Source organism: Micropterus salmoides, unplaced genomic scaffold (genome assembly GCF_014851395.1).
Source record: "Micropterus salmoides isolate LMB-PRFRI ecotype aquatic unplaced genomic scaffold, ASM1485139v1 Ms_hic_scaffold_7, whole genome shotgun sequence".
NCBI lineage: Eukaryota > Metazoa > Chordata > Actinopteri > Centrarchiformes > Centrarchidae > Micropterus > Micropterus salmoides.
The window spans coordinates 31,170,800-31,194,127 of NW_024044459.1; the positions used below are offsets into that span (position 1 = coordinate 31,170,800).

At 41.7% G+C, this 23,328-nt stretch overlaps 1 protein-coding gene across 2 annotated transcripts in view; it reads right to left on the minus strand.

Annotated features, from left to right (window-relative positions):
• Window positions 1–23,094, minus strand: part of dtx1 (deltex 1, E3 ubiquitin ligase) — a 49,223-nt gene extending 26,129 nt beyond the window's left edge. For both annotated transcript variants that reach the window (XM_038703106.1, XM_038703105.1), the window contains exons 1-2: window positions 22,601–23,094; window positions 21,487–22,144 (exon numbers count right to left, since the gene is read on the minus strand). In XM_038703106.1, the coding sequence (XP_038559034.1) occupies window positions 21,487–21,745 (259 nt within the window). In that variant the 5' untranslated portion in view covers window positions 21,746–22,144; window positions 22,601–23,094. The remainder of the gene's footprint in view (window positions 1–21,486; window positions 22,145–22,600) is intronic.
• Between the last annotated feature and the right edge of the window lie 234 nt (window positions 23,095–23,328).

Genomic DNA, 23,328 nt, shown 5'->3' on the forward strand with positions numbered 1-23,328 from the left:
ACAACTAGCCAAGTATAGACATGATGACATGAGGTCCGTTTTCAAGGCAGCTGCAACACACACTGTTTGTTCAAACAGTAACATTTAGACTATCTCAACACGTCTCACCAATCAAAAAAGAAGAGATTCACTACCACAGAGAACATTCTAGCCACAGAGGTTCAACCACAGCTTGTTGACTGTGTGAAACACACCTCCTTTTTCAGTGGCTTTTTGTTATTTGAACAACAGGGCACAGTACACAGTGCAGCATTGTTCTCAGCCTATTCTCACTTATACTTTACCAGAAAACCTTTTTATGTTGCCATTGAATTCTCTCAAGCTACATTAATTCTCTCAAGCTACAAGAAGCATTAAGCTTCTTTTGTAAACAGCTGTTGAATGTAAAAGCAAAAATGTAATCTTGGCATGCAGTAAATCTTATAAACAGATGTCAAACTGTCCCATGGGCATACTTTTCAGGTCTGTTTTAAAACAATACTTAGGTACTCATATGAACACTTGAAAGAAGCTATTTTTAGCCATGCTAACAGCATGGCTCTATGGATGGCCACATTGGACAGTTGATCAGTTGGTCCACTACTTTGGTCCAAACTGAAATATTGGATGGGTTGTATAGCCCAACTTATACTGGATTTTTGAGGCTGATACTATTTGTTAGTTTAAAAAAAAAATGTCCTGGCTGATTTATCAGTCTACTAGACATTCATGTTCCCCAGAGGATGAATACTACTGTCTATGGTGATCCACCGGACTTTTACTCTAGTGCCACTATGACATTTTTGTTTTTCAGTGAAATGTCGGAACAACTATTGAATGGATTGGGATGAAATTTGGTTCAGACATTCATGGTGCTCAGAGGATGAATCCAAATGACTTTGGTTAGTGGGAGTTTTCCTCTGGCCCCACTTGCAGATCAAAGTTTTAATTTTCAATAATCAAAACATCTTTAGACTGGAAGACTAACTAACATACTAACATAGCATGCTAACATGTTTAACTAGGGATGGGGATCGATACCCGGTTCTAAAAGGACCTGGTTCCAAACTATCGCAAAACCGAAAAATCAATAAGTTCTGAGCTTATCGATACTGCTATCGAGACTAGCGGGTCCTACAATGTAATGTTATGTCTCGAGTGTCAAAACTGATTTAACTAGAAACGCGATATAATAAGAAAATAAGAAAACTAATGTTTATTTATTGATGGCACTGAAACGCGGTATTAAACGGTCCCGGGACTTTATCATCACACTGCAGCCTCTGCTGCTCTCTGTCAGCCCCTACACACACACACAAACACACAGCTGCCAGCAGTTTACCCTACCCTGTGTGTAGGGTAAACATGTAGAAACGGTTAATTTAATCATATCTGTCCTTTGTCTGTCATTCTGTATGTTTTATACAAGCACAGCTAACATTAACTTGGTATTAGCCAACTGTTACAAACAAGCTAAATAGAAAGCAATATGTCTGTGGCATTGACTGGTCTGTAGTCTTAAAATCTGGCACATTGTTGTAAACTCAGCTGCTGGTGGGCACAAACCTGCCGCTCCTCCTTCTACCAGGTAACATTACATGCAGGCAGTGAATAACAGCAGAAAGGAGGAGGAGGAAGAGGAAGAGGAGGAACTTATGTTAGAGTTCTTCATTCTCTCTGAACGTCACTCAGTAATAGTGATGTTGCTGTTGTAAACATTAATGTTGCTGCTCTAGAAACAAAATTTAGCTGTATTTAAAAGATTCAATTCTAATCTATAATAAATTTAAAATAATGCAGGCGGCTAATATTCACACTTCAATATTTGTTTATTTATCGCAAGTGATAGGTCATCTAAATATATAACAATGTTATCGCACATTGAATATTTTCCACAGTCCTACCTCATGTCCGTTTGGTCTCGCCTTACCAAATAACCATCACCAAATAATAGTAAATTATCGATAATGGTATCGATAAAGACTCGGATTGTTAAGCAGTATCAATAATGGTATCAATATCAATAAAAATTAACAATCCCCATGCCTATGTTTAACGTTTAGCATGCTAACATGCTAAACTAAGATAGTGATAATGGTAAACCCTTTACATGCTAAACACAGGCATGCTAGCAATGTAATTATGAGCACTAATAAAACATAGCTGTCTGTGAAGATTCTCAGTATTCCAGGTCATAGTTATCCAAAGAAGGTTAAAATCAAGTGCAACTGGACTTGGTTGAAGATACTAGAAGACGTTTCGTCCCTCATCCAAAGAACTTCTTCAGTTCTGACTGAGTGGTGGGGAAACTCAGCTATTTAACCTCAGTGGGGTCGTTTGCCAGGATCGTTGATACCGCTGGTTCGTTAGTGTTCCTGGCTGTTGTAACGACGTCGAACATCGTTATGGTCGTTAGGACTACCTGAGGCCAAGACTGAACGACCATAGTTTACATCCTCACCTGAGGCCAATAGGTTACGTTTGTTGAGTTTCCTGGGAAGTGATGAAAGGACCGCATTGTAAGTGGGGGATAAGGGGTGGCGTAGACCCCCTCCTCTATTCAGAATCAGAAGGAGCTTTATTGCCAAGTAGTGTTTTACACATACGAGGAATTTGCTGTGGTGATAAGGTGCTACACGTAGACAAACATACAGTTGACATAAATAAATGTAAAAATATATAAATATGGAATGGAAGAACAACGTTGCAGATATATACATGTGCATTATTCTGGGTCTGTGCCGTGCAGAAGTAACGTAATGGAAGAGAATATTGTGTACATATAAATATATAAACTGACAACATAAAAATATACAACAACAAAGATCAACAACAAATATGTGCAACATGCCAGGTCTGTGCCCGACACGAGATGAAACAGTATTTACATGTGCAGAGACATTTGTATCATTTGCAAGGGGGGAGTGTCATTGGGGGACCCCTGACTTATTAATGAGGCTAGCTGCAGATGGGAAGAAGCTGTTTTAGTGGCGAGAGGTTTGGGTCCTGATGGACCGCAGCCTCCTGCCAGAGGGGAGAGTCTGAAACAGTTTGTGTCTCGGGTGGGAGGAGTCAGCTGCAATCTTTCCTGCACACCTCAGAATCCTTGAGGCGTCCAGAAGAGATTGCAGCCAATCACCTTCTCTGCACAGCAAATGATGTGCTGCAGCCTGCCCTTGTCCCTGGCAGTGGCAGCAGCGTACCAGATGGTGATGGAAGAGGTGAGGATGGACTCAATGATGGCGGCGTAGAAGTGCACCATCATTGTCTTTGGCAGGCTGAACTTCTTCAGCTGCCACAGGAAGTACATCCTCTGCTGGGCCTTTTTGATGATGGAGGTGATGTTCAACTCCCACTTGAGGTCCTGGAAGATGATGGTACCCAGGAAGCGGAAGGAGTCCACAGTGGTGACTGGGGACAGGATGATGGGGGAGGGTGGGGCTGGGCTCTTTCTGAAGTCCACAACCATCTCCACTGTCTTCAGAGCATTGAGTTCCAGACTGTTCTGGCTGCACCAGGTCACCAGATGGTCGATCTCCCACCTGTAGGCGGACTCGTCCCCACCTGAGATGAGCCCAATGAGGGTCGTGTCGTCCACAAACTTCAGGAGCTTGACAGACTGGTGACTGGAGGTGCAGCTGTTGGTGTACAGGGAGAAGAGAAGGGGGGAAAGAACGACGCCTTGAGGGGATCCGGTGCTGATGGTCCTGGAGTCAGAGACATGTATTCCCAGCTTCACGTGCTGCTTCCTGTCCGTCAGGAAGTTTGTGATCCACCTGCAGGTGGAGTCAGGCACGCTCAGCTGGGAGAGCTTGTCCTGCAGCAGGGCCAGGGTGATGGTGTGAAAGCAGAGCTGAAATCCACAAACAGGATCCTGGCGTAGGTTCCTGGGGAGTCCAGGTGCTGGAGGATGTAGTGAAGGGCCATGTTTACTGCATCATCTACAGACCTGTTGGCTCTGTAGGCAAAGTGCAGGGGGTCCAGGAGTGGGTCTGTAATGGATTTTAGGTGGGACAACACAAGGCGTTCAAAGGACTTCATAACCACAGAGGTCAGGGCGACAGGTCTGTAGTCGTTTAGTCCTGTAGGCCTTGGTTTCTTGGGGACAGGGATGATGGTGGAGGCTTTGAAGCAGGCTGGCACATGGCATCTCTCCAGTGAGGTGTTAAAAATGTCTGAGACAGCTGATCAGCACAGTGCTTCAGGGTGGATGGGGAGACAGAGTCAGGCCCAGCTGCTTTGCGGGGGGGGGAGTGGTGGACTGAGGCTGAAGCTGAGTGGAGGAGTCATGGGGGATGGTGTCTGATTGACTCTCAGTAGAGTGGCAGTAGAACTGGTTCAGCTCATTTGCCAGGCGAGAATCGTTTATGGAGTGGAGGACTTTGGGTTTATAGTTTGTGATCTGCCTGAACCCTCTCCAGACAGAAGCGGCGTCGTTTGCAGAGAACTGGTTCTTTAGTCTCTCTGAGTACAGTCATTTAGCTTCTCGCACCTCCTTGCTAAACCTGTACTTTAACGCCCTGCACCCGGCCCTGTCACCACTCCTAAATGCCTCCTCCTTTTCCAATCATAGCTTTCTGAGTTTAGCTGTGAACCAGGGTTTGTCATTGTTATAACTCACCCTGGTGCGTGTTGGTATACATGTACCTTCACAGAAGCTGATGCAGGACGTCACAGCCTCTGTAAACTCATCCAGATTGTTGTTAGCCTTCTTGAAAACGTCCCAGTCAGTGCAGTCCAAACATGCCTGAAGATCCTCAATAGCTTCACTAGTCCACTTCTTTGATGTCCTCACTACAGGTTTACAGAGCTTTAGTTTTTGCCTGTAAGCAGAAATCAGATGGACCATCACGTGATCAGAGTGTCCCAGTGCAGCGCGTGTGACTGCGTGATAGGCACTGCTAACTGTGGTGTAGCAGGGATCCAAAGTGTTCCCCTCCCTGGTTGGACACTTTATAAACTGTCTGTATTTGGGGAATTCTTGGCTGAGATTTCCCCTGTTAAAGTCACCGAGAACAATAACAAGGGAGTCCAGGTTTGTCTGCTCCACACACAGTATCTGGTCGGGCAGTATGCACTGTGCCTCGTGCACGTTTGCGTGCGGCGAGATGTAAACACCAACCAGAGAGAAGGAAGCAAACTCACGGGGGGAGTAAAACGGTTTACAGTTGATGATAAGAAGTTCCACATTAGGAGAACAGTGCTGCTGAATCACTGTAACGTTGGTACACCAGCCATTGTTAATATGAAAACAGACACCTCCACCTTTTGTTTTGCCGGAGAGTTCTGTGTCGCGGTCCGCTCTGTACAGTTGGAAGCCAGCCAGGTGCAGCGCAGAGTCCAGTATCAGCTCACACAGCCACGTCTCCATGAAGCACAGAACAGAAGATGAATAAAAGTCTCTGTTTTTCCCCACCAGAAGCTGAAGTTGGTCCAGTTTGTTGCACAGTGAGCGCACATCGGAGCGACGGCTTCTCAACCCAGGTGTAGATGGCTTCCTTGACACCTCTTTCAAACTATCCATCTTCTCAGTGTAAAATGTGCACCTGGTGGTCCTCAAACGAGTGTCCTCTGTCCTTTAGATGTAAACTGCAGAGTCTTGACCTAAGGAGTTGGCCCTTTTGTGTTGAGCCATGTGTAGTGGTTGTTTAGTCTCCCCAATATATAGGTCTGTGCATTCCTCACTGCATTGGACTGCTTACACTATTGCTTTTCTTGTGCTTGGGGGTGTGGTCTTTGGCCTAACGACCATAACGACTGTCGTTACAACAGCCAGGAACACTAACGAACCAGCGGTATCAATGATCCTGGCAAACGACCCCACTGAGGTTAAATAGCTGAGTTTCCCTACTAGTCAGTCAGAACTGAAGAAGTCCTTTGGATGAGGGACGAAACGTCTTCTAGTATCTTCAACCAAGTCTAGTTGCCCTTGATTTTAACCTTCGTTTAACACAGCCCTCTCATTCATCGACACAACAACGCAATGCAACATCAAGGCATGCAAGGCCTCGCTGTAGCCAATCAAATATCTGCAAGCACACATTCCCGGTAGATTACTTTAAAATGTGAACGCTGTATTTTTACCTCGTGATCGTTGCAACTAAAGACACTTCCCAGAGATGTCTGTGAGTATTAACAAGTCTTGTGCAGTGTTTTGGCATTTGATAAGCCTTTAACCATTTTTAATCTGGTACTCAATCTATGCTACCTGGTCCAGACTTCACTGTCTCATTGGTACCTTTAACAAGACGCCCCAACCTATGCTGCACCTTGCACCCGTGTTGTTGAAGAATTTCTTTGTATTATAAAGTTATCTTGCTCCTCCCCAACTTCATAATACCCATAAATACAGGCATCCATATAAACCCTCCTCCCAACAATATTTAACACACGTTTCTTATTTTACAGTCAGTGGAAGTTGTCGACATACAGTATGTTCCAACAAAAGACCTACAGAGCTGTAACCAGTTTAGCATCAGTGTAGGCACAAAACATGAATTATCATCATATGGCCTTCATAATATCCTACATATGAATAGTGAACACATAATGAATATGCTAATAAATTCTATGGGGGAGATAAAATAATTGAAGCGCGTTTGATGTTTTCACATAAACCCCAGAGCACAGCTTGAAAAAAAGGACTTTCATCTCCCAAAAAGGCCTTCACAAACAATAAACCCAAGCTGGCTATTAGAGATGATGAAGAGACAGAACAGTGCAACGTGGTTAAAAATGTATCAGCGACTGAGAGAAAACATCTGGCTCAAAAAGATCTTATACTACAGTCCATGAATGTGATAAGAAGCAAAGTTTTCATTAAAATGCAGGTACCACTGAGGCTTAAGATGTAAAAACTCTCCTGCTCAAAAAGCATTGTCATACTTGTACATCAAAGTTGGAGAGATCTGTAAGAGCATTATCTGCTCATTAAAGAATACCCAGAGATCAGAGACCATAATAATGAGGATGACAGACTGGCATTAAGCTGGTTTAACAGCATTATATGTAACAATATCGGAGTGCCACTGCTTCTCTCTCACAAAATCACACATTAAAGCTCATTTTCTATACTGAGATGACACTTTCGTTTTCCCAGAATGCAGTTCTTTACAATGAGTTACAGTAGTGAATAGCGACTTGGATTCCCTTAAGCGTCCTCGTCCTTTTTTTCGGCAAAAGTGATGGATGAACAAAAGCGGGGGAGCTGCCGCGGGTAGGGAAGCAGGGAGAGAACGGAGGGAGACACTGATGGAGCAGAGAGGAAAGGAGGGAGAAGAAGGACACGAGAGTAGGAAAGAAAGTGGAGAGAAAGAAAGGACTGAAACGAAGGGGTAGAGGAAAGGAGCAAATGAAAGGAGCAAAAGACAGAGGAAAGAAGGAAGGGAGAACAGCAAGGATGGAGGAAAGGTGGATGAGTAAAGAATCAAGATGGAGGTGGTAGATAGACTGATGGGGAAGGGCCAGACAAAGGGAAGGAGAGAAAAAAAGAAGAAGAAACACTATGAAACTACGTAAGAAGGGAGGTAGTAGATAGGAGGCATGTGATGAGTGGAGGTTTTTTGCCAAATAACAATAAAAAAAGGGGATGTCTCACTTCTGCCTGAGCCTACAAAGTGAACACTGCAGTAATACAGGCCCCACTAATACAGTTTTGCTGCCAGAAAGACAAAGTGGAGAAGAAAAGTGGCTAAACTCCCACTGCAACCGTCCTCATCCTCAGCCCCTTCAACTCTCCAAACTCTCCCACACCCTGGCCCGGGGAGCTAGCCAGTTACCGTGCGCTTGTGCAGCGTTTGCAGTTACTGGGGTAACAAAAAAAAAGACAGAGTGTATAAAAACATCTAGAGAAAATGAAGTTACATTCCTGTCTACCTGCCAGCTACTGTACTGCAGTGAAGCAACAGACCCTGAAACAACCTTCTGACTCTGTAGATGTCGTGACCGTCCTCAGCTGAGGAGCTCCAGCTCTGCCAAGGATGCTCTCTGACTCACTTTGTGTGTGTGACTATCAGTTTGCGCGCATGTGTGCGTGCATATGTGTTTTTCACCGCACAATCGCTTCCACTTCACACCACTTCAGCCTCATCACGTCCAGCAGGAACCTCGTTAGCGTGTCAGCGCCGTGCCGTCCCGTAGCTAGGGCAAGGGAGTAAAGGAGGCACAGCTCCGAGCAGGGATATAACACACACACACACACACACACACAAACCTGCAGCCCTGGATACACATGACACAGACCAGCAATACCAAGGAACAGTGTCAGGGTTACAGTGAAACAGGTTTCTTGTTAGTGAGGAGTCACTTTCACACATGGAAAATAAAATCCTGCTATGTTAACTTCCTGTAACTTCTTTCCAGTAACAACAGAAGAATCTGGCTTACAGTCTGACAAAACTGCAAACAGTGACAGCTTATGGCGTCGATGCAGCTTTTGACAACATTTCTGAGGTATGACATTTGCTAATTTTCTGGGATTTTTGCCTGCTTCTCCCCTGTGCATTAGATAGGCTTTTTATTTTATCAAAACATTTATTCCCCTCCCTGACAGCTGCCAACTGATGACATCTTATGCCTGGGTGCTACAGAGCTTTTCTATATTGGCAGCAGTCCAATTTGAACAAAGTGCTGCCAAGTAATCCTGCACAACGTATTAAAAAACAAAATGGCAAAAAAGCACTTCTCAAATGTGAAAATTGAAAAAATCAGATGCCTGTAACATAAACAATTGTCACCAAAAATTTGTATCAAACATTCAAAACTACTGCACTAATTAAAACATGTGTAAATAATATTTAATTTTGTGGAGGGTAAACACAACTCAATAGAGATTTTAATGAAGTTCACCCTGACAAAAATCATGTATGGTATATAAAACTAATAGATGTCAACTTGATTAAAAATGTTGTGTGTGAACCTACTATGATTGTATAACCATGCTTGTATTATACATTACAGTAGGCAGAATTCAGTAGATACAAGTTGTATGAAACTATGAAGCGATGGTTTTTACGAGGAAAAGCTACTATTTATTTATTTCACATATAAATCAAATATATATCACTGGTTCAACTATGGAAAGCACCTATCTGATCAGAAGTAAGAAAACCATTTGGATTGTTTTCATTTTGACATAATTTTCTATTTGTATATTTAAATTTTTAGTTCAGTTTTTACCTTCCATACCTCCAGATAATTAAGGCCCAAAAATAACCAATATTCTAGTAGAAGAAAGTTTTTTAAATTCCAAGAAAACACTTCCCAGTCATTCTTAAAATTAAGTTTTACTTCTGCAAGTAGACGCCACAGTTTCGCTTAGTTTGCTTTAATTTTTCACAAAACTGGATGATGACAATGCTGATTTTGAAAAAAACGTGTGAAAGCCTTGTGTCATGTAATACTTGATTGCCTTCTACCTCAGTTTGACTATATTTTATAAAATGTACAATATTGATATAAATATATTGTGACATTAATGTGATATCAATTTAAATACTGTGATGTTTGCAATTGACACCAAAGACATCACTTAGCCCTACAGCTGACCTTGCATCGCAGACTCCTACGCTGTTCATTTAATACACACACAAGTGACGCACACACATACACACACACATACACACACACACACACAGACACACACGCACGCACACACAGGTTTGTTCCTCTATCCCTGTGGGGACATCTCATTGACATAATGCATTCCCTATCCCTTTACCCATCATAAATACTTCTAACACTAACCCCAAGTCTTAACCCTCAAACAGCCTTTTAAACTTGTGGGCTCCAGCATTTTGGTCCCCACAAAGTTGTCAGACCCCACAAATCTAGTGGGATCCCGGTTTTTGGACCCCATGAATACAGTAAAACAAGCACACACATATACAAACCCACAGCCTAACATGTTGCAGTTCTCATCTGTGACCACATGATATTTCATGTCAGCAGTCACACCAGCACAACAGACTGTACATCAGTGAAACCATTTTGCCTGCTCAGCGGAAAGCTGATTGATGGCACTGCCACGTCAGAGGAGACTTTGAGGCTCTCCATCAGGTGACCTCTGCCACATCGTACATGCAATACTAACTGCTACATGACGGTATCAAAAATAAATCACACTCTTTGGAGGTGTATGTTTACTGCACCATCACTGAACACACTCGGAACGTATTGAACAACGGCAGCAGAAAGTCACACTGTAGAAAGAGGAAGAAGTTTTCCCCATGATCACCTCCTCATCTCTCATTGTGTGGTTTCAGCTGTTATACATTTCTGACTCACTTCCATATATCCTGTAGGTGGTTATGTGGATATCATCTACTCATCATACACAAAATGGATTGGACCTTATACACAAAAAAAGGTCATTATTGGCTTCAGTGCATACCCAGAGATATACCAACAAGGGTACAAGTTTCTTACAAATTACATCATAACACCAAGAGGGAAAAAATGCTCAGAATATTACACTTGACAAATAAGAGTCTGACTCATTGAGCTGAACAGCATGCAGCAAATGAGTTTGCTGAGACAGGCTTTTATAACCCACTTCATGGCTGTCAGACACAGTCAGGTCTTATCTGAGGAAACGTCTGGCCACATTACAGTAAATTGTCACTGTGCCAGACTATACTGGTCAGCTTTGATCAGCAGCAAAGTGGACATGGTGTGAGAGAGGTCAGAGAGGATTTGACCACCCTGCCAGGAGAGATATTTTATACATATATTGTAATGGATTTACCAAACACTTCTCACCTTAACTATGCTCTACTTTCCCAAGGAGTTTTTATTATTAGGGCCAGACCTTTTCCCTGCTGAATCACAAGTGTAATCACATCTCCTCTGTGTTCATACTACAAAATTAATGGAGAGACATTCTTTTTTTATTATTAATAGCTCATCTTAATAGCTCAATTATTTCTTACTGCCGTATTTGTATGATGTACCCTTTTTCAAAATGTGACTATTAAGTCTATTAAGAGGATATTCAGGGAACCAACTTGTGCTTGTTGAGGCTAAATGTCAGAGGCTGGAATAAAATCAGGGTCATGTCCTCGTTGGAAAGTTGCTGTAGGATCGCTAAAAGCTTTTATCGAGCTTAAAGCCTGAACACAGGTCCAAAGGGCTTTATCAAAGCATGCAGGGGTGTAATGGTGGTACATTGACTTTGAGGGTCAAGTCTAGTAGAGAAACTTATTTCACAAATCCATTTTTCAGAAATCATCACTTGTGCTGTGGTGAAGGAGGAACAGAAAGCTGCTGAAATATGAATCACTGTGTTGTAGGAAACTGTGTATTGAAGGTGGACCCCTACTTTTTGGCACTCTGATACTCTATCATAATGAAAGTTTGATGTCTAGTGTAGTTCAGTTCAAGCAGATGACGATATTAAGATAATTTATATGGAACTATGATGAAGAAATCTTTTATAGTTTTATGAGAATGCTTAATTACTCTAGAACAGGTGAGGGTCAACTTTGAAATTTCAATTTATGTTGCACTCATATGAGGTGGGATGAGTGGAATCTTAGGGCTTAAACTTGTACACCACACCAAACACACCATTTTTGGATCCATGCTAAGCCAGAGGCTTGTTGAAATCCTTGAACCCTTCAAGGCACAAACACTGAGAATGGACTTTACAGTAAAGTAGGAGACATCTTGTTTCCACCAGTTAAACCTTTGAAATGAAAAATATAGTTAGATATTAACAAATTCTGGATTTTTCAATGATGGCGAAGGAGTAGATGTAACAAGGTAATTGTTTTCAGACACAAAGTATAATTCTAAGCAGAGTATCTTTTTCCAGAGATGCTAATTCTCACATATTGAGCACAATTCACACTGAAGGGACTCCAATTATTTGCATTCAGGAAACACTCCAATTTTCTACCTTTTGAAAAGCTGATAGCAGAGTTAATATTTTAGTTAAAATTTTGAGACACTGTAGCCTACATCTGATTGGACCATTCACCTGCATCACCCAGTCTCTCGGAACTGTCTCTCACATGATAGCAGCTTAGCTATGAGACAAAGCAAAGACACATGACAAACTAGCAACTGATGACCACAGACTGTGGTGAAGACATAAACTGTTCTTCCCACCTTTCTATAGCTTATCCCCCCAGTAGCTTACATTGAGATGCAGCACACATCTTCAGTGGGAAACATTCACCTGGTAAGTCCATAAATGATCTAGCATAATTGATTTTGAATTTGATTTTCTATTGTCTTTTTTCACAACCTGAAGAAGGACAAGGATGGGAATGATAACTTGGAGCCTCACATCCATCGCATTAATATCAGATTTGTTTTTCTTAACCCTTTAATTTCTTTAAGCAAAATGATACTTCAGCTCATACTTTATATTTTTTCTGGAATAATGAATCTGCTACAAGTATCAAGCTCCCAGATAGAAATATCTCTGGTAAGTGTAAAGATCTTTTTTTATTAATTGTATAAGGTTTGGTGTGAATGTGAGTGTGAGTGGTTGTTTGTTTATGTGTGGCCCTGCGATAGACTGGCGACCTGTCCAGGGTGTACCGATTCGCCCGATGTCAGCTGGGATTGGCTTCAGCCCCCTGCAACCCTGTACGCAGGATAAGCGGTTCACAATGGATGGATGGATGGATGGATAAGGCTTACATGTGAAGTAGTACATATTCAGCCTTTAACAACATTTCAACCCAAAAAAGATATTGTTGTAGTAACTTTCATTTCATTTTGTATTGACAAATGTCTCTCTGACTGAATGCATCCATACGAAAGACAGAATTACCATTGACATCTGATAAAAAATTCACCTTGAGTTAAATCTTTAGAGGGTTTGAAAGCTCTCATTAATACTGAAATGTCAGAAAAAGTGAGGGTTAGTGAGTACTTCTTTCGAGGAGCAACAGTGGCAGTAGGAGCTCCTGGCAAATATTATTCACCTCACACGCTACTGCAGGATGTTCCTCACAGTGACCAGTCACGGGACTTGGACTTCCACCAGGAACCATGATTTAGAAGCACTTACAGGTGACACAGAGAAATGGGGAGGTGTGAGGTGGGTGAGAGAGAGACTCATATTGACATTCTGCTGAGCGCCCGGGCTGCAAACAATCAAAATAAGTGATTGTTGTTGTATGGCTGAAAAGCAGGAGTGTGAGGGAATGCGAACCTGTTGTGTGCATGCGTGTGCTCGTCTCATGCCTTGTTGCAGTAATTCCTCCTCTCGTTTCTATTAGACAGGAAAGCCTATGATGGCGCATTCAGAACACAAACAACTCTGCATTACTCCATGTCCTGGGTATTGGTATAACACTGTATTGGCAATACAGCTGCAGTTAGCATTGGATCATTTACTGAATTACAGTACAGTTGGCATCTGGGCTACATTTGATGATTATATTCATTATAAGAAGTTACAGCTTGAAAACATTCTGACTCTAAAATGTCAGAAAACAGTGGAAAATGCCCATTACAGGGCGTTGTTCTCAAATAGCTCACTAACTGTCAAAACCCCATATTTATTTAATACATTTCGATATAATTCACAAATGTTCACATTTGAGAAGCTGGAACCAGTGAGTGGCTGGGAGGTTTGCTTGATATACAACTTAAAAGCTATTCCCAATTTAAAATTGTTGTTGTGAAGATTTTCTTATAATCAACTAATGCTTTCTGCACTACCTGATATGTTATGAGACTACTATAACAAGGGTCTACAGCCATGCTAGTGGCTGCACTTACTGTATGTTGTGCCTTAAGCCAAAGGCTAATGTATTAGCAATGCAAATTCTAAGACGCTGATGTGCAGGCATAATCTTTAACATGTTCTCCACTTTGGTGTCAGCATGCTAACATTTGCTAATAAGCACTATACACATATATACTGCCAAATGAGTCGATGCAAACAGAAAGTACGGCAGAGGTAGATGTGAAAGTCATTAGTTTTTTCTTTATATAGTCAAAAAGTACTAGACAGATTCAAATTTTGATCTGATGATGCTGCTAGATGAAAAGTCTGAGGGATCGCTATCCCTAGAGCTACGCCGCTAGCAAAAAAAAGTGCATTATTAAGGATTTGTAAAAGTTTCCTCTAACATTAGCATCAAGTAGCCCTTCAAGCTGGAAATGGATTCCCCTATTTCATTTAGTATGCATTTCGTGTGTATAATAAGTTCTTTCTATATTGCCCTATGTGGACTAAATAAAGTTGTACTGTAGACGGAGAGTATAGTCTCAGTGTACTCTGTGAAAAACAAAATGTAATGAAAGGATTTTTAAGTTACTTGGTTGTTGACACGCAGGTTTTGAGTATAGCAAAGATGTGACTCCTGCCTGTGTGTTCAGACTTTTGGAAGATCTTTTTTGGCCATTACAGTGCCTTACACAGGAACAATGACGAATGTCTTACCACTAAGATGCTTTTGAGAAAGCCATCCCAGTTTCGGCTTTAGTGATTTGTCATGCTGCCACTGCGCCGAAGTAGGCTAAGAGTGCTTTTTTTTTTTTTGGTAAAACGAGTGAAAATGCTGAGACCAAAACAAAAAGTCCCATGCTCTGTTTCTGCATTTACAGAGAGTGATCAAGGGAGCTCAAAGCTTGGCTCACTGCAACTGCTGGCAGCTTGAGTTGCGTCAGTGCAGCTCTGGTCTCACTCAAACTGAGCTTTCTGTAAATGTTAGACCACACACTCCTGTAGATCAAAGACACAACATTTGATACAGCAAGAACACTCTGTCCCTATTCACCACAACAGCTACCCATCAATCACCCTACAAATATCCCGTGTGCTGTAAAGCTATGCAAACAATTTTTTTTCATCACAGATGATTCAACATTCCCTTTATTGTCGCTTGCTTTTTAAGCGAGTGACATTTATCTGAGAGTAGAGTAAGAATGCTTTGAGAATTTGACACACATTTTAAGAAGAGATCTGTCAATGAATGTAACCAGGAGAGAGGGATAGGGATAGTTTACCCAAGCACAGTTTAGGGATGATGCCTCTTTCCTATTCTAGCAGCAGCAGGCTGATGGGCAGAGGCAGACGACAGCTTATGATCTGACTGACCTCCCAGACCGGCCTGATAAGCAAGAGGCGCAGAGAGCAGCTTTAAAGCTGCTTCCCTGATAAAAGAGTAAGATATCCACTTTAGAAGTTAAAAGTGGTGACACGCTGGATTAGAAGTAAAAAGGAGACGTACAGAGGCGCTTCTGCTACCAACACCAGAGGCTGCCAGAAGCTGCACAGCCTGCTCATCACAGTAACGTAATAAGGATGTGGACAGAGCAGAGCAAAGCACTACAACCCTGAGAACAAGGTCATTCTTCAGAGGGAATAGCAGCTGATGCTTTACAAGAAAAAACAAAGTATTTATTAGGTATATTGCTGAAATGATTACTGGATTAATTCAGAAAACTGATTCCAAATATATTGATAAATCAGTCATTTATCAAGAAAAATGACCAAACTTCTTCTGTTTGATATATTGTAAACTGAATTTCTTTGGGTTTTGGGCCATTCATGGGACAAAATAAGTCATTTGAAGACGTCAACCCCTGAGGTCTGGAAAGTTGTGGTGGCGCTATTCTCTGATATTTCACAGACTTATGTTAAGTTATGAAAATCTAAAAACTAATTGACAGGCTAAACAGTGATGAAAATAGCTTTTTGTAAATAATTATATTTAAAAAAAAATGTTATTTTGCTGCTGCTTGCTTTTTAACTTGATATATTTTAGTAATTGCTTGACTAAAAGACAAAGAGCTGTATGTGTGCGAGAGTAAAAGAGCAGGGGAATGTGCACAGCTGAAGGTCTTTTCAGTGTTATTACCCCTCCCTCCAACCTGACTGTCACTTTCCATCAGGAAAACGCTCCACCTCTCCCTCTGTTCCTCTTCTCTCCTCACCTCTGTCCACGCTGATGTATGCACACATGACTGTTGCACCTAAGCTCCCGGTTCTGTCTCGTTTCTATAGCCCTACTTGTTTCTTGACGTTTCTGTTCAGCCTTTAGGGCTTCGCTCTTAGCTCATTCTGCTTTCTTCTGACGCAAGTGGGATTTCACAGTCAGAGCTGATGCATACAGCACCTGACCTTTAGCACGTACATAGCGGGAATCCTTTTTACAGCTTCCTCCCACAGGCCACCAAAACAGTTCCCACACACATTTACTACATGCTAATCTACATTAAGGAAACAAAAACCTAAAGCACTGCCTTCTGCATTACCAAACGTGGTCTGGCATTACATATGCCTTGCAAGATTACAGGCAGTATCCGGACCACAACCACAGCTTCTGTTGTTTGTCAGTTTAATACAAAACAGATGTGAGAACATGACCATCTCTTTCTTTGTCTTTGGGTTTTTTTGTAATTAGTCAGGGAGGGCTGTTAGCCGAGGGACATAGGCTGGAGGAGAGGAGGTTCTCACGCCTCTGGAACCAAAACAAACAAAGCCCTGCTCCAGCAACACAGCAGCCAACAAGCCGTTGATAGGGGTTATCTCTGCAGTCACACATGGGCCATCTCACAACTGTGAGCACTGAGCAACTGTAATGGCCTTTATAACTACAGAAACACAAACAGAATAGACTCACACACAACAACATGCTCTCTCTTTTGTTTTCGAGTTTAACTAAAAATGTTTTGTGTAAGAAAATGTAAACTGATGATACTGCAGCTATGGTGCATATTTTGCTATCTGGGTGAAACAGTTTTTGCACATATATGTGGTAAAAAAAGGTCCTAAGCTTCATCCACAGCACATCCGCAGTCTTTTGGAGTAGCGTTTGTCAGTCAATGTAAGTCCAATATTTACTTATTTATTTATAGTATAGCTCTGTTTTGTTCTCCACCAACTCCTGAGTGAAATATCTGGCTCTTTAACTGCTCCACTATGTTCACTAGCTAATCGATAACTATGTCTGTCTGCTGTTTAGTGCAGGGCAGACATCGTACATTCATTTTTTTAGAGCTTTTTTAATGAAAAAGTCTGTCCATTTACAACATTGATAAGACACATCATATTGGTAGGTTAGTATTTCTACTCTGCAAGTAGAGCATATGTATAAAAGAAAAAGTTGCCCCCCCAGCTGGTTAACTGCCTATGCAACTGTTGGGACTTAAGTGATGTCGTTATTTTCACACACAGATTTTGGACCAATGAAATTACAGTACCAACATCATCTGCCAGTACCAAAACACTGTGCCCCCTGGAGAACACTAACACAGGAGGCGCTGTCACATTAAAACTTAAATTTCTTCTTTTTTTGATGCTATTGAGAAACTGATCGGGTTTCTTGAGTTGCACCAAATTGAAAATAGTATTGAATTTCATCAGTTCAATAAGTTATATATTTATTACAAGTGAATTTTTCTTGTGTTGTGTCTTTTGATGTTTTCACTGTCCTTTAATGATTACTTAGGAAGTCAATTTCTCTTTATATGATCAAAGTGCCACAACAGTAACCAACAAAACTTGTCCTCATTTAAGAATACTATTTAAATTCTAAATTGTGCTGATGTTACATCTGTCATTTAGCAATCATCACTGATTTGCTACCTTTCATGAAAACACACTTGCTGGCCTCTCTGCTTTGTGCCAGCTCTCCATTGTAAGAGAAAATATAGAAATGGTAAATACTTAAAAGCCAGGCAGCAGAGGCAATAGCTGCAGTGTGAAATCCATCAGACAGGCCACAAGTGTTGGCATATGATGGAAATGGCGGATAAGCCCATGTGTTTTGCTATAGGAGTAGGTGTAGTGAAAGGGGATCAGTCCACAGCAGTGTTTAGAGGTTCAAAAGCCCCTCTGGGGAGGAGAACGGATCGATCCTCCTTGGCCAGGAGCCAATCCTCTCCCTGCCTTCAGCCAGATATTCATCCACACTATATATACGCCTCTAAGCCTTCAGTTATACTGTATCTACAAAGCACTGGGGTGCAGGATTTCACCACAGACTGGTGTTCTTCTCCAGTAGTTGAAGTACGAACTCCATGCCCTGTGTTTTTGAATGACAACTAAATGCAGATGTGTTTTGGTTGCTCTCCACAGAGAGGGGCCCTGCCGCATCGTCTGTGGTGCGTGCATTGTCGTCATGGTGCTCTGATTAGAGGGAACCACGGAGATCAACTATAGCTGCTATTTCATTAGTCGGAGTAATTCTGCCTGGTTTCTACCCACAAGAGCTCCTCCCAAGCCCACAGGAGAGCAGGGCACCCCCACACAGCCTGCAGGGACAGGACACCAACACCACAGCTGGTAGAGTGCACCATCACACACACGTCAGCAAACTCACATGTGCAGACACAAGGACATATACACACACTGACGACGCAAAGCACACTCAACTCCCTTTGCAGCTCTTGCCAAAAACACAGCCTCAGAGGATGAGATCACTGGTTCCGCGACAAAATGGGGCTTTCCCACAGGGATACTCCATAAGCCTGCAACAGAGAAAGTGACTGCGGGTCACCTGCTGAGCTACAAATATAGCAAACAGCAGAAGTGAAACAAATACATCAAAATCCACATTAAAACAACCAGGAATCTGGGCCTCATGGGAGATCGGATCGATGGCTGGCAGAGGTTTGCCCATGTTTGGGGACAGGAAGAGTGTGTGCAGAGGAGGAGGAAAGAGGAGGGAGAGGAGGCATTGGGATTCTGAGCTGCTGTCCGTCAGGCCCTCTGTGACAGGTTTATCCCAGCCAAGAGGGAAGGTAACACACCGAACAGCACAATGAGGAGCGATAAACGTCAGGCCTAGCCCCAGCACCGTGGTAATGGCTGACAAACGGCTCAGTGGCTCATCTCGCAGCCAGTCAACCCCAGACACATGTGCTGCTCTGTGTTATGTTCTATCAGAGGGGAAAACACCAACAAGAACAGCAGAAATCCTGCCAGGCAGCAACTTATACTACAATCCTCCTGACAGTCATGCAGAAATGCTGCCATGCTCATATTCAGCAATTCTTACAATAACATTTTCTTCATAAAGAATAGAAAAACGCTGATGTATCAAGTGATATATACTGTTTATACATAAAATATGTAGAGCCAATACATACATTGCTCATTCAATATATATTTTTCATATCCTCCAGGCTCCAGGCATTTTCACGTCTTCAATAGGCCTTACATCTGCTTTTCATTTCTTTATGTAGCCCTTTTGATATAATAGAGACCAAATAAAACATAATACTTGTCCTTGTCTGGTGTCTACATGTTTGTATTTTTCTAATGATGTAGTAACTAAAATGTACTGAAATGTTCTTCTAAATGGGTCACCAGTGTGTAATAAAGCATGTTGACTTTATGTAGCAACAGAGCAGGATAATGACATGTTATTTTTCCATAAAACATCATGTCCATCCATTACTATTTATTTAATGCTCATATTTATTTTTAAAGGGGTAAGTATACACAGCTTTGCCCAATGCCACATACCACAGAATGTATAGCCTGAATGGACATCTGTAGATTAAACCACACATGCAGTGTAACGCAAAAGCACATACGTGACCACAACATATTACAGTTGTGAGTATTAAGTTTTTATCCATTTCATTGCATTTTGACAGTGTTTTTGATTTTTGTTGACAGCCATAAGACTATATTCTGTCTTCTGAATAACACTGCCAACTAAATCCAGAAATATGTATTGATGCAAGTGTAAATAAACCATTGCAAATGAATGAAAGTTAGCATTATACAAATTAGGGCTGGACAATAAAACAATAACAATAATTATCGTGATATAATTTTATCGCTATAACAATATAACAAATGCTCAATAAATATTCAATAAATGTTTGATTTTATTCACTTGAATCATACACGAATTAGGACTTAATTTTTCTATTAAGATGTTGATTTTGTTGAGGAAAAAGGACTGAAAAAAAGCTTTTACTTGATTTTACTCATGCGTATTTCTTGAAGATTTTATCAGAATTGTTTTGAATCTCCCACCTCAGATTTGTGAAGTGATCCACTGTTTGGCCTCAGGTGTTGACCACAAGAAGAGTTTAAACCACAATTATCCATCAGGTTTCTTCAACTTTACCCCAGGAGCAAAAATCAGCCTTTAAACTCAAAAGAAATAACGATTTGATACTTATCGTGATAATTAGCGATATCAAAAGATATGAAACTTTTTATTGTGATAACATTTTTGGCCATATTGTTCAGCCCTAACACCATGCACAGGGAGGTCCCGTTCCGTATGTCCGATGTACCTCTGTGGATGCTGTGATGTTACATAATGCTTTAACATGAGAGTTTTATTCTTTTTGCTTCACATCATCAATGGAGATGATGAAACATTGTTTTTTTTTTATTGTAGACATGACCTATCTCTTGATCATCCAACACAAAAGTCACAATGAGCAACTTGATATATAAATGACACTAACACAGAGATATGTAGCTGAATCAGAGGTGAAGAATTATTCAAGAAGCTGAGATTTATCCATGGCTGATTCTAACAGATGTCTAAAACCTCCCCCATATCTTCACTTCAACCACTGGGACAGCAGGAAGGTGAATCCACACAAAATGAAAAACACAGAGTGTGTGTTGAGCCTTGGTGGAGTACAGCAAAAACATCTGGTCATGTTTAAAAAGGTAACAGTCATCAGAGAGAATTAGTCAACCAAAACAGGCTGTGGAGGGTGGATTGTACTATAAAGCGACATGTCATGTACTACTATTATAATTATTATTATTAATAGAGGTAATGGAGCCATCAGTCTAGATATTGTAGGTCCCGTGCTCTATTACAGAACCCACATAAACATAAAACTAAAGAAAACATTTTTGACTGACCACTCAGTAGTTTAGGCATAGTAGGATATTAATTCAATGTCTAATGTATAACTGACTTTTTACATTAACTGTATATTCTTTTTTGTGTGGGGTGAAATAAATTGAGGTAATTTGACAGAAACATGGTACTATACTCATATACATATACAATAACTATATCTTAAACCACTGATTGACATTTTTGCAAAGGAATGACAACACATTCGATAAATACAATAATCTGAGGAGAGTGGGGAGTGTCGCAATAAGCTACAGAACTCATTCGCCTGATGAATGCACAGCCCCTTGACAATGGTGACCTTTGGCAAGGTCATGACATTCCAGCAGCCGCATAAAGACACTCCCGATGTGAATAAATTATTGCTACACTTGAGTCATCTGGGTGCTTTGTGTCCTGTTTGTTGCAGCGCCTCTAAGCTCAACCTGTGGCTCATCAACATGAGTCCCAAAGCACATGGGGGATTCAGGACTCTCACTTATTCCCCTGAAAGTTACATAAGATTTGTCTAGCAACCACATCAAGGCTGGCTCTGTTTTAATCAGTCCCAATGGGATAATATGACATAATGTGTGGTGAGGACAACCAAATATTGTTTATTTATTGATATATTTAAGACATTAGAAGTACTGCGTAAATATGTGCATATCTGTGACATCTGTATACATAGACAGGAAACTGCCATGTCTCTTACCTGTGTCCTGTCGAAATTGGTGCATGGACTGCAGGTCGATGATGTAAGGAGAGAGCTGGCCATCCACCTGTCCTAGAACTACAGTTCCCCGGGCATCCCCCTTCAGTACATTCTCAATATGGTGGCAAACCGCTGCAGTGTAGGGCCTCCAGCGCCCATGTTCGTTCAACCACTCCCAGACCACCACCCTGGCCAGGTTCTGAGGGGGGTACCCCAGACCATTGACAGGTACCAGCAACCCTGATCCTGGACGAGCCATCTTCTTCGTGGTGTCTGTGCTTCAGCTGCTGGCTATGTCCCGGCCTAGAACAGCACTGCAACCCTGTCAGTCAACTGACAACAACACTGGTACATTTTCATCACCACCAAATGGGAAAAGCTTGAATCAGCAATTAATATGGTAGTCCAGAATTATCTCATGCTGCTTTTAAGCAAGCAGCTCTGCTGGAGTCATCGTCTACAGGTACTTTCTGACTGTTGTGATTTTGATCAGCCAAATGCAGCCTCTGTCCTCTTGTGTCTTGTTGTGTTTGAAGTGGCAGACGTTGTTGATGATGATGGTGATGACGATGATGATGATGAGATTTTCAGCTCTAGCCGTCTCAGTCCTCCACAGGCAACCACAGCAGATAAGCAGCAGGTAGACAGGACACGCTCTCTAAACAAAAGATGAAGAGCAGAAACACACTAGTAAACACATTCTTATTTTTCAGCAGCCATGCACTGTTTCAGAGAAGGTGACACACAAACCAAACCAGTTCAGTCCCATTAGTGGCATGTACCTATTGGCAATTCTGTTTACTTAAAGTGTAATGACAAAAAATGTGTATGCCTGTGAGCTGTTTCAGCAGCAAAATAATTGTCACTGTCATTAGATTTTTGTAGAGAGGGCAGAGCAGTGTGCATGAATAGCCAGATGCTATCATAATCCTAGCAGACAGAATATCACTCAGACATTTTCCACATAGAAAGCTGTTCAGGTTCAATGGATGCAAAGCAAGGGACACTGTGTCTGTTGCTTCAATGATTTCTCAATACTATTACATCTTAAGGCTCATACGGAACGTTTTCGTAGCATGCACAACACGCACGAATTGATTCTGGCGATACAGACCTGTAGGCTGCAGTTGAGGTGCCACACATCTGTCAGGTAGAGGCTGCATTTCACAGGCTCCGGCCGAAAGACAAAACAGATTGCAAAAAGAAAAAAAAACGAGTTGCAGATCTCGAAACGCACCTGTCCCTTCACATCTGGGATTTATACGATTTCCCTTATCCTTAAAACTGAAGTCTTCCTTCAAACCCACCTCCCGCAGCTCCAGTTATCCTGTGTTATTGCAGAAAACCAAGACGTCGTTTTATCCCCGTGAATCTGCTACAGACTACACCAGCTTATTTTGTCCGCTGTGTTAAAGTCAATTCATGCCCCAGTTCCACGGTTTTCATTGTGTGAGATGCAGAGCCATTCTGCTGTAGACGCGCAGTTCTGCCTCCAAACATCATGCGTAATAAACACGCATTATTTTCTGCCCGCATATTACGCACAAATGTCCAGGCGCACCTGTATGGATAGCCGTTGAAAATCACCCAAAGTGTCAATTTCAGTAAATCTAAATGTTAAAACTTCCGGTGTCCGGTTTCAAAATAAAACCCCGCTCACCCATGAGTGACTACATGAATATGTGCTGGATAAGGTACTAACATTAAAAAGGGAAGAAAAAAAACACACTCTTCCCCAAAATTGTTTTCAGACATGACCATCATTGTATGGAGATATTTATTTTCACAGATGCAAATCTCGGCATCATACTAAATCATTCAGGGAGAAGTCTGACATCCTTG